The 13,908-nt window shown below is 43.5% G+C and overlaps 1 protein-coding gene across 4 annotated transcripts in view; it reads left to right on the top strand.

Annotated features, from left to right (window-relative positions):
* Nucleotides 1–13,442, top strand: part of flt4 (fms related receptor tyrosine kinase 4) — a 58,072-nt gene extending 44,630 nt beyond the window's left edge. For all 4 annotated transcript variants that reach the window (XM_042074381.1, XM_042074385.1, XM_042074384.1 and 1 more), the window contains exons 18-30: nucleotides 264–368; nucleotides 1,333–1,446; nucleotides 1,959–2,047; nucleotides 3,289–3,439; nucleotides 3,988–4,082; nucleotides 4,549–4,671; nucleotides 5,275–5,386; nucleotides 5,761–5,860; nucleotides 7,347–7,452; nucleotides 7,960–8,084; nucleotides 11,559–11,679; nucleotides 12,683–12,771; nucleotides 13,107–13,442. In XM_042074381.1, coding sequence (XP_041930315.1) covers nucleotides 264–368; nucleotides 1,333–1,446; nucleotides 1,959–2,047; nucleotides 3,289–3,439; nucleotides 3,988–4,082; nucleotides 4,549–4,671; nucleotides 5,275–5,386; nucleotides 5,761–5,860; nucleotides 7,347–7,452; nucleotides 7,960–8,084; nucleotides 11,559–11,679; nucleotides 12,683–12,771; nucleotides 13,107–13,311 — 1,535 coding nt within the window. In that variant the 3' untranslated portion in view covers nucleotides 13,312–13,442. The remainder of the gene's footprint in view (nucleotides 1–263; nucleotides 369–1,332; nucleotides 1,447–1,958; nucleotides 2,048–3,288; nucleotides 3,440–3,987; nucleotides 4,083–4,548; nucleotides 4,672–5,274; nucleotides 5,387–5,760; nucleotides 5,861–7,346; nucleotides 7,453–7,959; nucleotides 8,085–11,558; nucleotides 11,680–12,682; nucleotides 12,772–13,106) is intronic.
* The last annotated feature ends 466 nt before the right edge of the window (nucleotides 13,443–13,908 follow it).

Genomic DNA, 13,908 nt, shown 5'->3' with positions numbered 1-13,908 from the left:
AAAATTGTGTTTTTTTGGTTAATTGGCTGTCTGTTCAGGTTTCCTTTAACAAGGCAATGTTCACCCACAAGATGAAGTTGCCACTCACTCAGTAATTATTCCCCAGAGAGCCAAGCCAAAATTCACAGCTATTTATTAGAAACCCTCTTGAACACATCTCGTCCTCGACCTGACAGGACTCTTTTTTTTGTGTGTGTGTGTGTGTGTGCGTGTGCGTCTGCGTGTGCGTGTGTGTATGTGTGTGTGTGTGTTTCCTCGGGCAGGAAAATCACTGGGTCACGGAGCGTTCGGTAAGGTGATGGAGGCGACCATCTTCAGTAATGAGAAGAAGGGGAGTCTGGACACTGTGGCAGTGAAGATGCTGAAAGGTGAGAGGGGGGGGGGGGGGGGGGGGGGATGGATGCGAGAGAGATCACAGAAGGAGAACAGACAGTCCCAACTGTCAGAAAAATAAGAACAGAACAGACTGCTAATGAGCCCATGTAATCTCTCTGCCTGTCTCTGACTGTGTGTGTCTGTCTGTGTATATGTGTGTGTGTGACTGTTGTGTGTGTGTATGTGTGTGTGTGTGTGTCTGTTGTGTGTGTGTGTGTGTGTGTGTGTGTGTGTGTGTGTGTGTGTGTGTGTATGTATATGTGTGTGTGTGTGTGTGTGTGTGTGTGTAAGTGTGGTCACAGTTCGGCTGTGGCATGGAGGGAGGGGTTGTACATATGCACAACCCCTCCCTCCATGCCACAGCCGAACTGTGACCACACTTATACCTTCCTTAATATAGTTATATATATAGATATATAGACTTTATTCTTGCACTGTTGCACTGTTTGACTTACTCATTTGCACCATCACCATGACACTCATTCACACAGAGCACCTTACCTTATGCACAGAGAATCACAGGCTCAGTCCCTGCCTCAGTCTTTGCAAGGGCATCTTGTTTGATTAATCACCCACTATGTGGATACTGTTTTTTTAGAATTGTGTTATTTAGTATAATTTGTATTTTAGTATATTTAGTATTTAGTATATATTTATCTTCTACTGTCCTTATTGCTTAGTTGTGTTTTTATATTATACACTTTTAATTACTTTCTGCTGTTAGTGAACGTGTGTGTGTGTTGTCTGTATGCTACTGTGACCTTGAATTTCCCCTGGGGATTAATAAAGTATCTATCTATCTATCTATCTGTTGTGTGTTTCTCTCTGACTGTGTCTCTGTGTGTGTCTGTTGTGTGTTTCTCTCTCTCTCTTTCTCTCTGACCGTGTATCTGTGTGTGTCTGTGTGTGTGTTTGTGTGTGTGTGTGTGCGCGTGACTGTGTGTGTGTCTCATAAAGATGGAGCCACAGCGAGCGAACATAAAGCACTTATGTCAGAACTGAAGATCCTCATTCACATCGGAAACCACCTGAACGTCGTCAACCTCTTAGGCGCCTGCACCAAACCAAACGGTAAGCCAGCGTCTGTGTACACCCCATCGGTGCCCCCCTACGGCCCTGACATCCCACAAGCATGTTATTTGTACACAACAACACGTGTTCATATGGAATTGATGAGACATTATTCAGAGCATGCATTCATTAGGACTCCTACAGTCCCTCAAAGGACATTATCATGCATTCATTACAAATGAGGGACTCTGAAAAGAGGTTAATCATCTGCTGACTGTTTTCAAGGCAACGCCTTAGTTCTCCTGATTTCCGCTCTCCCTGTTTTTCTTTTCTACAGGCACTGTCCCAATTTCTGTTCAGCTTTTTAAAAATGTATTTTACTACATTGTGTACACAGATAGGCCTAGTTCTACTACCATTTCCACTTTCACGTTTGCGAGGGAAAACATTTGTTCATCATCAGCTTCAAAACGTCCAAGCAAATCAAGGCATAGTGAGCTGAGTCTGGTGTAATTATTTTAATGAAATGTAATCAATGTTTGTGAAATTGTGTTGTTTGCCTGTTTGCCCAGGGCCCCTGATGGTGGTGGTGGAGTACTGTAAATATGGAAATCTTTCCAACTTCCTGCGGGCCAAGAGAGAATTCTTCCTGCCGTATCGGGTGTGTATTCCACAGACCAGAGGGTCCAGAGTGGCTCGCTCATAAAGTTCACAGATGGAGGCACGGAGCTAACAAACACAGCATGATTAGTATGCCCCACACACATACACACACACACACACACATACACACACACACACACACACACACATTCTAAGTCTTGACAAGCGCTAAAGGTTTTGAGCAGCCCATAATTATGTGGCTCACACACTCACTCACATAAACACACACACACACACACACACACACACACACACACACACACACACACACACACTCACACAGTGACAGAGTCTTGACAATTGCTCAAGGTTTTGAGCCGCACACATTATTAATGATTGATCACACTAATTATTTAATGGGGTGAGCCAAGGAGACCTTTTTATATGAGCCACCCCTCTGATTGATTACACCAGCTAATGAAAAGTCTACAGGGTACCAGTGTGGCAGCAATACAAAATGCAAGTGGGGATTCTGCAAACTTTGTTTCCAAGAAATTGAATGTCCGTTAGTGAAAGCAAACCCATTTGCTGCAAACTGACACTGTTTGTGTAACGTTACAGTGAACTGGCAACTGTATGAGAATGACTCAGAGATAGCCAGAGCAGAGTGTTAAGAATTTTAAATAGGGTCAGTGCAAAGACTACCATTCAAGCTGATTTACATTTGCATGACTATGAAGTTAAACAAACAGCCAAGCGAATAGGTTTTAGATGAAGCAGTAGGGTACTGTGTTAATTAATGATTTAAAAGGCAAAAGGGTAATTGAGGCAGATAAGCGTAAAAGGCAGCGGAGCTGTATATTGCTGTTAGTTGGTGTACATCTCGCAGGGATGCTGTTCTAATTTCAATTATGCAAGCACTACTGTTTGTAGTGCAATTTCACTAATTTGTTTTTCTCCGTTTTTTGATTGAAAAGGCCATTCTTGTTTATAAGTTATAGTGATTTAAAGTTTGTTTAAAATAACTCTCCAAATTATCTGCTCTTAATGTATCCACTGAGCACAGCTTTTAAAAAAAAAAAAAAAAAAAGACATCGATCTCCCACTTGTCAGCAAAGAATTTACAGATACTTACACAATTACTGCTGCACTAAGCTCTTCTATTTTGAATAACTCCAGGCGCCCTCAGTGTAGTATGTCAAAGCTCATGCAGCATCTGCTTTGCATTGCGACTCATGCTGCAGCTAATTGCTTATCTCGGTGCTTTTTCTTTTTGGGGGGGCCGGGATGTTTTGACAGGACCGATCGCCGAAAACGCAGAGTCAGGTGAGGCGGATGATCGCGGCAGGACAGGCGGAGCAGCAGCAGAGGGGGCGACTGGCCCCCCACCACCACCATCAGTCCGGCGGGAGGGGGGGGCGCCGCAGTCCACAGGAGTCTGTGGAGAAAAGTGAGTCGACTTCTCCCACACCTGCAGGGAGTCAAAAAAGTAATCTGTTAAAGAAGGTTGTATAATGTCACATGCTACAATGTCATTGTAATTTGCAGTCGTGTGTCATGTGATAGGACAAACCTGCAACCAGCATTCTATCGTCAATGACTGGAAAGTTGTGTGTTGTGAAACGTCCAGTAGTAGAATCCATCTCATATCTCTGCCACTGACCCTGACCCACCAACACTGTGACACAATCTTTGGTTTATCTGTCAGGTTTAGATTTCTCAATTAGGTTTAGGTCCATCTGTCAGGTTCAGGTTTATCTGTCAGGTTTACATGTAGGTCCATCTGTCAGGTTCAGGTTTATCTGTCAGGTTTATGTTTATCAACCAGGTTTAAGTTTATCTGTCAGATTTATCAATCAGGTTTAGGTTTATCTGTCATTCAGGTTTATCTGTCAGGTTTAGGTCCATCTATCAGGTTCAGGTTTATCTGTCAGATCTGTGCGGTTTTTCCCACGAAGCAAATCTAAAGAGACTACATGTCATCCTGTCTCCCTGTAGTGGACGACCTGTGGAAAACTCCACTGACGGTTGAGGACCTCATCTGCTACAGCTTCCAAGTGGCACGAGGGATGGAGTTTCTTGATTCTCGAAAGGTACATTTTGTACAAGTTCACTTTGTCTGGAGAAGGGCCTTTACTCCAAACAGAAAGGCAAACAGACGGCCAGACGGAGGGATATGAATGTGTGGTAGGCGGGTGTTTTTTGAGGAAATGTGGATGCAGCAGGTTATGAATCACAGCTTTATAAAGTAGAACATCTCTGAAACGGCATTTTGTGAAATGACTCCTGCTACCCTAGACTTCCATTCCCTGATGCATTATGGTAAAGTGAGATACAACACCCCCCCACCCACCCACCCACCCCTCCACAAAAAAAGTAAAAAGGCCTTTTCACCCAAACTCCAGTGGCTAATCTGTCAAGGGAGGGTTGTTTGTATAGCTGACGGGAAGCATAGACTAACTCATCAGTATTCCAAATCCACACCCTGTTGTCACGGAACCTTCGCAACACCATCCATCCCCTGACGCCATGCAACTCTGCTCCCCCACCCCCCTCTAGTGCATCCACCGAGATTTGGCCGCACGGAATATCCTGCTGTCCGAAAGCAACGTGGTGAAGATTTGTGACTTCGGCCTGGCGCGAGATATCTACAAGGACCCAGACTACGTGCGGAAGGGCAACGTGAGTCATAAAGTGGGGGGTGATTTGTGACATACAGTATCTCTCTTTAAAAAACGCCTGGAGACTTGCAGTGGTGATTCATATTCCTGTGATGTTGGTGAGAACACAAGGTCAGCCAGGGCAAGGAGTACTGCAGGTATGAGCTCCAATGTGTACATCCCATGGGACAGGTGTAAATAAAATCTTCAGCTATGAACCCAAATATACAGCGTATGAGCCTTACATCACACACAACACACAGTGGCCGATGTGTGGAAAACAAATCAACGGTCCACTAAGTATCTCCATGATTTGGATGATGAGTGAAGATGCTTTATTACCATCAGTCCAAAAAAGATGGTAGACTTACGATGGGGATGTTTTGGTTTTTGTAAAATGTTTTTCCAGGGGGGTGGCATAGTATCCAACCCCAACTTCAGCTCTGCTTAACACACAGACCTGGCAGCTGCAAGCCACTGTCATAATGAATCTGCTTTCTTCTCTTCTCCTTTTCCTCTTTTCCTCTCTTCTCTTCTCTCCTCTCATTGTCTCTCCTGTCCTTTCCTCCCCTCGTGTCCACTCCTCTGCTGTCCCGCGCTGCTCTCCTTCCCTCTGCTGGGGTAGGCCAGACTGCCTCTGAAGTGGATGGCCCCCGAGAGCATCTTTGACAAGGTGTACACCAGCCAAAGTGACGTCTGGTCCTTCGGAGTGCTTCTCTGGGAGATCTTCTCTTTAGGTAAGTGAGTCACAGCCGTCTGGGTCCTTTTTTTTTTTTTTTAAATGGGGCAGCAATGAACTATTTAAATGAATGGTTCATTGCTGCAAGTCCTAGCTTTGATATTAAAAGTCTAACAGGACTAGACAAGGGAATGTTTTTTAGACCACATAAAATTGCTATTTGACACTTAATCCTTGGAGAGCTCACTGGGTGTCATAAAAGTTTATGAGTATACCCTATCACCCAGACCAACCCATTAGGTCTTCTGTATCAGTTATTACAATACACACACATTCTATATTCAGTTATTACAAACAATTGACAACAGTTATCAACAAGTGCGGAGATGGATGTTTCCTTTCCCCTGACCAAGGCTCTCCTGCTCCCCTCAGGTGCGTCTCCGTACCCAGGTGTTCAGATAGATGAAGACTTCTGTAAACGCTTGAAGGACGGTACCAGGATGAGAGCCCCAGACAACGCCTCCCCCGAAATGTAAGTCCTGCAGCCGTCTAACTAACAAATCACCCCACACCGACACCAGGCCTGGATCTATGGTGGTGAAGAAGGGTACATTTCATACCTAAATTACTATAGTGCACCCTCAATTTCAACACTTTAAGTAGATAGATAGATAGATAGATAGATAGATAGATAGATAGATAGATAGATAGATAGATAGATACTTTATTGATTCCCAAGGGGAAATGCAGGGGGTCTCAGTAGCATACAGACATCACACACAACATGCACTTACAGCAGAAATGGTAAATATAAGTAAAAACATATAACCAAACTCCACTGTACAATAGAGTATATAAGTAGGAGATAAGAAAAACTAACAAAACTAAATACTACATATACTATATAAATTAGATGTAAAAAATCCAGTGTGCTTGAAATGATCAAGCACGAGACACTTGTAGTGACAGGGCCTGTAGTTCTGTGTGCATGGTGAGGTGCTCAAGAGAGTGAGTGTCATGGTGAAGGTGCAAAAAGTAGTCCAACAGTAGTCCTTTAGTTATGTGTGCAAGGTAAGGTGCTCAAGAGAGTGAGTGTCATGGTGAAGGTGCAAAAAGTAGTCCAACATTAGTCCAACAGTGCAATAATAACATCTAGAGACCAGCATAAATAATATGGACAAATAGGAGAGTAAAGTATAATGTAGACAAGGTAATATAAAAAACTATAAAAAACTATGTCAGTGCAAGGACAGGTTGAGGTAATAGGGTTACAGCCATTCAGTATTGTAGCAGAAGCCATTGATCATGTGTGCTAATATAGCATGAAAAACAGTGTAGCAGGAAAACAGTAGTAAAAACATTAGGCTGTGGACATTAGTAAAACAGTAACCAGTAACCTAATCATAGCGCAATACCAGGCCTATAGCTACATGGAGGTGTATACTGCAGGTTATACTGCATGTCTAAACTAGGATTGTGTACTTTCTGTTTATTGTGACATAGCTACAAGTAAGACACTAGCCTAACTAATGTCTGATGAGCTTTTAGTGATTTGGCTGTGTGGATCTGGCCCTACCTAGAGGTGCAATTGTCTTTGTTGTGTGTTTTTGTGTTTGTATTTGTCTGTATTTTGCTCTGTATAACATCACTAGTGACCAAGGAGAGGAGTTGTGTGTTGGAGCTCAGTGGATGTAGTAGAGCTCTTGTGTTGATGAAGCATGCTGAAGTGCCACGCCAGCTCAGGAAAGGGAAATCTCTTTGACATGCAGGAAAAGGAAACTAACAGCAACTTCACAGCTGGGAGATCAAGGCCATTAAGTGGAAAACACACACACACAAACACACACACACACACACACACACACACACACAGAGAGGGGAGAGGGAGAGAGAGAGAGAGAGAGTAGGAGAGAGACAGATAGAGATCAAGAGGTGGATGTTCCCAGGTTCATGTTTCTAGAGAGACCCATGTGTGCCTGACTAAAAGTTGACGTGTCTCTATCACCCCCTGGTGGCAGATACGGGATCATGCTGGCCTGCTGGCAGGGAGAGCCGAGGGAGAGGCCCACGTTCCCAGCGCTGGTGGAGTTCCTCGGGGACCTTCTGCAGGACAACGGCCTCCCTGTAAGTTCTACCAACCGTGTGTGACCTATGAGAGAGTGTACAAACCAGACTTGTTTTTTTAACTTGAGAGATGTTGTAAGATGTGTTCTGAGTGAGATTTTGAATTGAGGTTGTGAGGGCTGTGTTGATTAAACTCAGAAAGTAGTTTGCTGGTGCTTTCAAATCTATGTTTAATCAAACCAAACTGTGGGTTTAAATCGTTTTACTTCAGTTCCCCATTCACACACACACACACACACACACACACCAGCTACCATGGAACGTCTTTTATTAGCATACAAATTGGAAAATATCTCACTTCTGCTCAGCTTTGGCCCCAAAACTGTCTTCAAAATTGATAAGAGCGAGACTCATCCCAGGGATCATCATTTCAGACAGGGAGGCTCACTTTGAATTTAGCTTCACTTTTTAATTTGGCCCTCCACTCATGAGGAGAAAAGCATTCAGAGGTCAGAGGAACCAAGAGGACCGATCCCAGTGTGTGTGTGTGTGTGTGTGTGTGTGTAGGACGGGAAGGACTACATACCGCTCAACGTGTCCCAGAGCTCAGAGGACGATGGCTTCTCACAGGCGTCTTCCAGACCCCCGTCAGAGGAGGAGCTGAGGCTGGCCTGTAACACCCTCCCCAACAGGTAGACACACACACACACACACACAAACACACTGTCAAACACACACACTACCAGACACAAGCTGGCTGCCTTCTTCACCTTACCTAACGCTGGCGCACACACACGCGCAGGCAAACACGAACACACACACACACACACACACACAGCAGTCTACAGCTCAGTAAACCCATTAGCATGTGGTCTGCTTTGGAGACATGATGCTTATCTGCATGACAAATGTGACTGACCTGTCTGGCCAAGGTCATGGTGTAGATAGCTTTGGTCAGTAGCTTGGAGCATCATCTGTCTAAGCACATCATGTAGCAGCTCACTGGTCTAAAATGCATGTTTGTACCAAACGTTCCTTTTCTTGTAGTCCTGGAATAGCCTTTCACTGCCTACAGGAATTTGCCTTCAAAAAGGACCCAAAGCTACCATATTTGCCCATATAAGGAGATCCGGGTGCTAACCGAAGCTAACTTATTGCAAGTTGCACTACAAATTAGTTCCCATGTGGCAAAAATCAAAGTTCGACGTCTTAAAGTACTGATCACAACACCCACTCAAAGTCAGATGACAATAGTGTGTAGGGCAAAACGTCTGCATTTCAGACTTCTTCGTCACAGCAAGAGTTTAAAGGAACCGTATGTAAGAAATGTATTTCACTTAATCATAAAATGGCCCTGATATGTCACTAGCAGGGTTCCCACGGGTCATGGAATCTCTGGAATATCATGGAATTTTGGAAGGTCTATTCCAGACATGGATAGTCAGGGAATTTTATATTTTTTGGGGCAAAGTCATAGAATATCAGGGAATTTTGTTGTAGCAGTTTAACATGTACTTGCCAAAAGTATTTCTACGCATAATTGGTGTGCATTTCTGGTTATTAGCTTTACTGCATGCCCAACTTTGTTTATTCAATGCCCATTTATTCATCTCCCGCTCTAAAAAAGTAAAAGATTCTTGAACGCTATGCGGCTGCTCTGAAATCATTGGTTGGTATATTGTGCCATTCCTTATAGTAAGTCATGGAAATTCAGGTTTTTTGTCAGGGAATGTCAGGGAAAAGTCATGGAATTTTACATTTGACTTAGAGTGGGAACCCTGCACTAGACATTAATTAAGAAATCATGTTCATTTCAAATATATCGCTGACAACAGTAGTCCGGTTAGGATATTGTCATTTAAAAAGTGAAGTTGCAGCCCTCAACTGATGTTGATGTTGTGTTTTGTCATGCCATGTTGTGTTTTGGCCTGATGCGCCACCCTCCACCTATCTACTAATCACAAAGTCAGTAGTGTTTCGGCATCCGGGTTGGCAACCTCGAGTCAGGGGGGAGGGGGAGGGCATACACCGCTCTACAGTAATTTGAAAGTCATTGCAGTACCAGTTTTGGCCACAATCTTACATATGGTTCCTTTAAACGGTGCGATTATTCAAAATCGCAAGTACCCAGATCTCCTTATATGGGCAACGATGGCAACTTTTTGGAACTGAAAACTGCCAATCACTTGGTCAGTAGCCAATAAGTTACTAGATCACGCCCTCCAGCATCAGAAATACATCCCACCCTCCTGCGATACATCCATTCAGCACAGATTTTTTGGAACTGTTGATCACGTAGCGGCAACATCAAAGAGTGTCACAACTCTCTCTTCTTAAGGCTCTGACTGAAACTAAGTAGTGAGTCTGGAAACCTGGCTACCATTTTGGATTTTGTAAGAACCGATTTTCTCCCCAAACTCCTAAATAGGAGCCATGTATATAACCATGACTTCTTTTGAGGACATACAAGCAAACCCTCGGGCTCTAAATGTCATATATTGTATATATCTAACTCATTTGCTATTAGAATTTCACTAATTTCACGTAGTTATACTGTTGCAGCAGCCAAGTATGTGCAGATCAGTCTAAAACCCAAAGGTTAATATTCATAAGAATGTATTCCTCTGGCCTGGAGCTGCTGAGAAAGTGGCTGAACAAGCCATTAGACTTGTGACATGACAGATTTCAAGTCAGTTCGAGCCAAATTTGTCGCAAGCACATCATCAATCAGAAGGGATTTGTATGGTTCTGTGAAACTGGGTGTGTAATAGATAGAACAATAGTTGGAAATAACAGTCATCAGAGACTGAAAAATATATGCCTGGAAGAACCAACTGACTGATATTTTCCATTACTGCAGGGGAAAAAAATCCTGATTGATTGCTCAGTCCCATTTTACAAGCCAAATACTTGGGCAAACCTTACAGTAGAAAAATGGCATGCTGTCACACACACACACACACACACACACACACACACACACACACACACACACATACACACACACACACACACAAACACACAGAAACCTTACAGTAGAAAAATAACATGCTCATACTGTACACTCACACTCTCTCTCTTTCTCTCTCTCTCACACACAAACACACAAACAACAACACACACACACACACACACACACACACACACAGCGAGAGAAACCTTACAGTAGGAAAATAACATGCTCATACACTCACACTCTATCTCTCACACACACAAACACACACAGGCCTTACAGTAAATAATGGCGGCCTTACAGTAAATAATGGCATGCTTAAACCTTAAACTTTAAACAGGGTTTCAAAACAATCTTTTGGTCACGCATCCACACCCACAGCCCACATTAGCAGGTAGCCTGTCTTACATAAGCTAGACCTTTGCAGCCCTCTGCTATTTTTACAAGTGGTGGGAAATGCGTAGGAGTCACACACATGTGTGCATGCACACACACACACACACGCACACACACACACACACACACACGCAGACACACACACACACACACACACACACACACACACACACACACACACACACACACACACACACACACACACACAGGGTGCTTGACATCATCTCCTGCAGAGTCTCTCATGGCAGTAGAATCCTAGGTAGAGCGTGGTAAAGGGAGAGTCTGCGACACAATACAAGGTGCATCCCGTCCACACAGACATAGGATAGGATAGGGGTAGGATACCTGCTTCCTGACGACGTGCGCCATGAGCCAACATCCTCCTTCAACTTCCCGCTCCCCTCCATCGTTTCTAGGGAACAGAGAAACACATCACAGTGATGTTATGGCGTTTTGTCTCTACACGTTAGGGGGACACCATGGGAAATTTACTGTCTTTGCGAAGATTGCGGTGGTGGTATTAAGTTAACTTGCCATGGGAAATCTGGATAAAAGATCCAATATCTGCACATTATTTATTTGATCACAAAGTTATTTCATTTACAACACTTAGGTCTTCATCAGACAAACACCCTTATGACAGAGGTCATAAAAACCTCTTTTCTTCCTCTCCCTCTTAAAGTCCTTTTTTCTCTTTGTGTTTTTCTTTTATATTTATTCCAGTTTACCTTTGTCTAGCACCTGGCCTCAACACTGGTCACACACCTTTTTCTAGTCTTTATTCAATGGGTAATCTTACACTAGAATGTCTTTCCAGGTATTACAACTGTGTCCCATTTGGTGGCTGTGTGCTAGTGGGACCTTCCAACATCTGCCACTCGCGGGTCAAGACCTTCGAGGAGGTTCCTCTGGAGATGACCTCCCACAAGGCCCATCATGTAAGCACCTGCTCCATAATAGCAACCACTGTAGTGTCCACTCTAGAGTTATTGGGTTATTGGGTGGATAAGTTTCATGTTTGTCTGTTGATGCTTTACGTCCTACATGTATGTCTACATGCCTGTCTATTGATGCTACTATATGTCTTACATGTATGTATTGTTTCTGTCCTCCTATCCTTAAATGAGCTGCCCAGGGATGCAAAAAGAATTTCAGCACAAACTGGCAAATAAAGTTGTATCGTATCGTATCGTATCGTATCGTTATGCATAGGGCTGTTCATCAGACCCCCTGATGACATGACCCAGCTTCTTCATCAATCTCATCTGTCAACATGTAACCAATATGTATTTTAAAGCTGCTGTCAGACCTAGGTGTAAGTCTGCATGTTCTGCGGCCGTATATCTGAACATAACCAGCTATTTGGAATTCCGAACTTCGCCGGCTCTTACACTACTCCCCACCTAGTATTTCCGAAGGATATTAAGTAAATGAGAATGCAGAGATTTTGTTCATGTGCATGTTTCAACCACATTCAACCTGTTCAACCACGTAGAGATTCTGTTCATGTGCGTCGGTATCGTTCACACATATGACCGCATAATGTCAGCATGTTAGCATCATATCTGAATCACCCGAAGGGTCGGACCTCCGTTTGACAAAGCTCTGCATATACTGCGGAGGACGTGTCTGAAATCAGCTATTGATTACTGAAATAAGACTATCAAATCCAAAGCAAAGTCTTTTAAAGTTAAGATCATATTTTGTTGAATATAATGGTGGAAATGGTCATTTTGGAATAAAACATTTGCCAAATACCTAAACTTTAACTTTAATATAAAAAGGGAGAATATCCAAAGCACTGAGGTGGAGAGTTCAATTAAAGGGAACAATTAAACTCATTATGTCTGGGCCACTGTTTAAAACAGCAACCCATGCAGGGGCCGTAACTATGACAACCCCATCCTTGACGGTCCTCTTGTGCCTCTTCCTCTGTTAAAGGACAGCAGCCAGACAGACAGTGGGATGGTCCTGGCGTCGGAGGAGTTTGAGAGGATCGAACACAAACACAGAGGAGGCATCTCCAGGAAGTAAGACTGCAGGTTCTACCCTCCAAAACACCCCACTTCCCCACAGCAAAGTTGCCCCAGGGTTTCGCATGTCTTTATATTTTGGATGTCAAAAAATATTACATTATTTATGGTAGAGTATCAAATCATTTATAATGGTATACAAATACAATAGTGATGGCAGGATGCTTTGGATGATCCTAATCTGATTTATTGTGTATTAGATTATTCTAATCTGGATTGAGATAGTGTTCTGTTCTGCCACAATGAGTAATGATATTACGTGTGACACCCTGAGGTCAGGTCTGCCCTGCTTCACACCCACCCCGTTAACCCCTCCCCTCTTCCCTCCCCAGTCCTCAGATTGGCAGGAGTACAGAGCGCCTGATTGGTGCGTCGGTTCATGGTTCACGGCCGCCGTTCCTCTCTCAGCTCTCGGGTCAGACGTTCTACAACAACGAGTACGGGCAGCTGTCCGAGGAGGGCATGGGTCTGGACTTCTTCTCCGTCCCCGATGACCTGGTCTCCGAGGGAAGCTGTCCCGCCTCATCCAACCTGTGACACTCCAGCCCCATTGGCGAGTGACAGGTGTCAGTCATCACTGAATCCACGCCCCTGCCCTTTAACTGCCCCACCCTCCCCAAACCACCCAAAAAAGAAAAAGGGAAAAAAAAGTAATCCAAACCTTACCCTCCATTCATTAACCATACTTTCATTTGGACTGTTAACTTCACAGTGTGCCTTACCACGCCTGCCTTAAACCCCTTCCAACCAACTTCCTATACACACACAAATACACATACACACACACACACACTTCTACACAGTAACAATCTCACACAGTGAACTGAGGTCGTTGTGTGCCAAGTTCTCTTTGCAGCCACTGGGTGGCGCCCTTATGTGAAAATCAAACGAAGAAGAAAAAGTAGAAGAATAAGTATTTTATATCATCTACTAGCTACATTTAGCCTTTTCTCAAGAGTATACTTCTGTTGTGTATTTGTAAAAAAATATTAAAAACTGAAAACAAATAATCCTGAATGGGAGAAAATAAAGCAATATATCTTCTTTACCCTGTCTGACCATTTGCCTTTTCTAAAAGAAATAAAAGCAGGACAACACAGGAGTAATATTGAAAAAAGACAACAAAAAATCCAT

The sequence above is a fragment of the Alosa sapidissima genome, chromosome 20 (assembly GCF_018492685.1).
Source record: "Alosa sapidissima isolate fAloSap1 chromosome 20, fAloSap1.pri, whole genome shotgun sequence".
Classification (NCBI taxonomy): Eukaryota; Metazoa; Chordata; class Actinopteri; order Clupeiformes; family Clupeidae; genus Alosa; species Alosa sapidissima.
The sequence above is the reverse complement of the archived record's forward strand: the minus strand, read 5'-3'. Positions and strand labels throughout refer to the sequence as shown.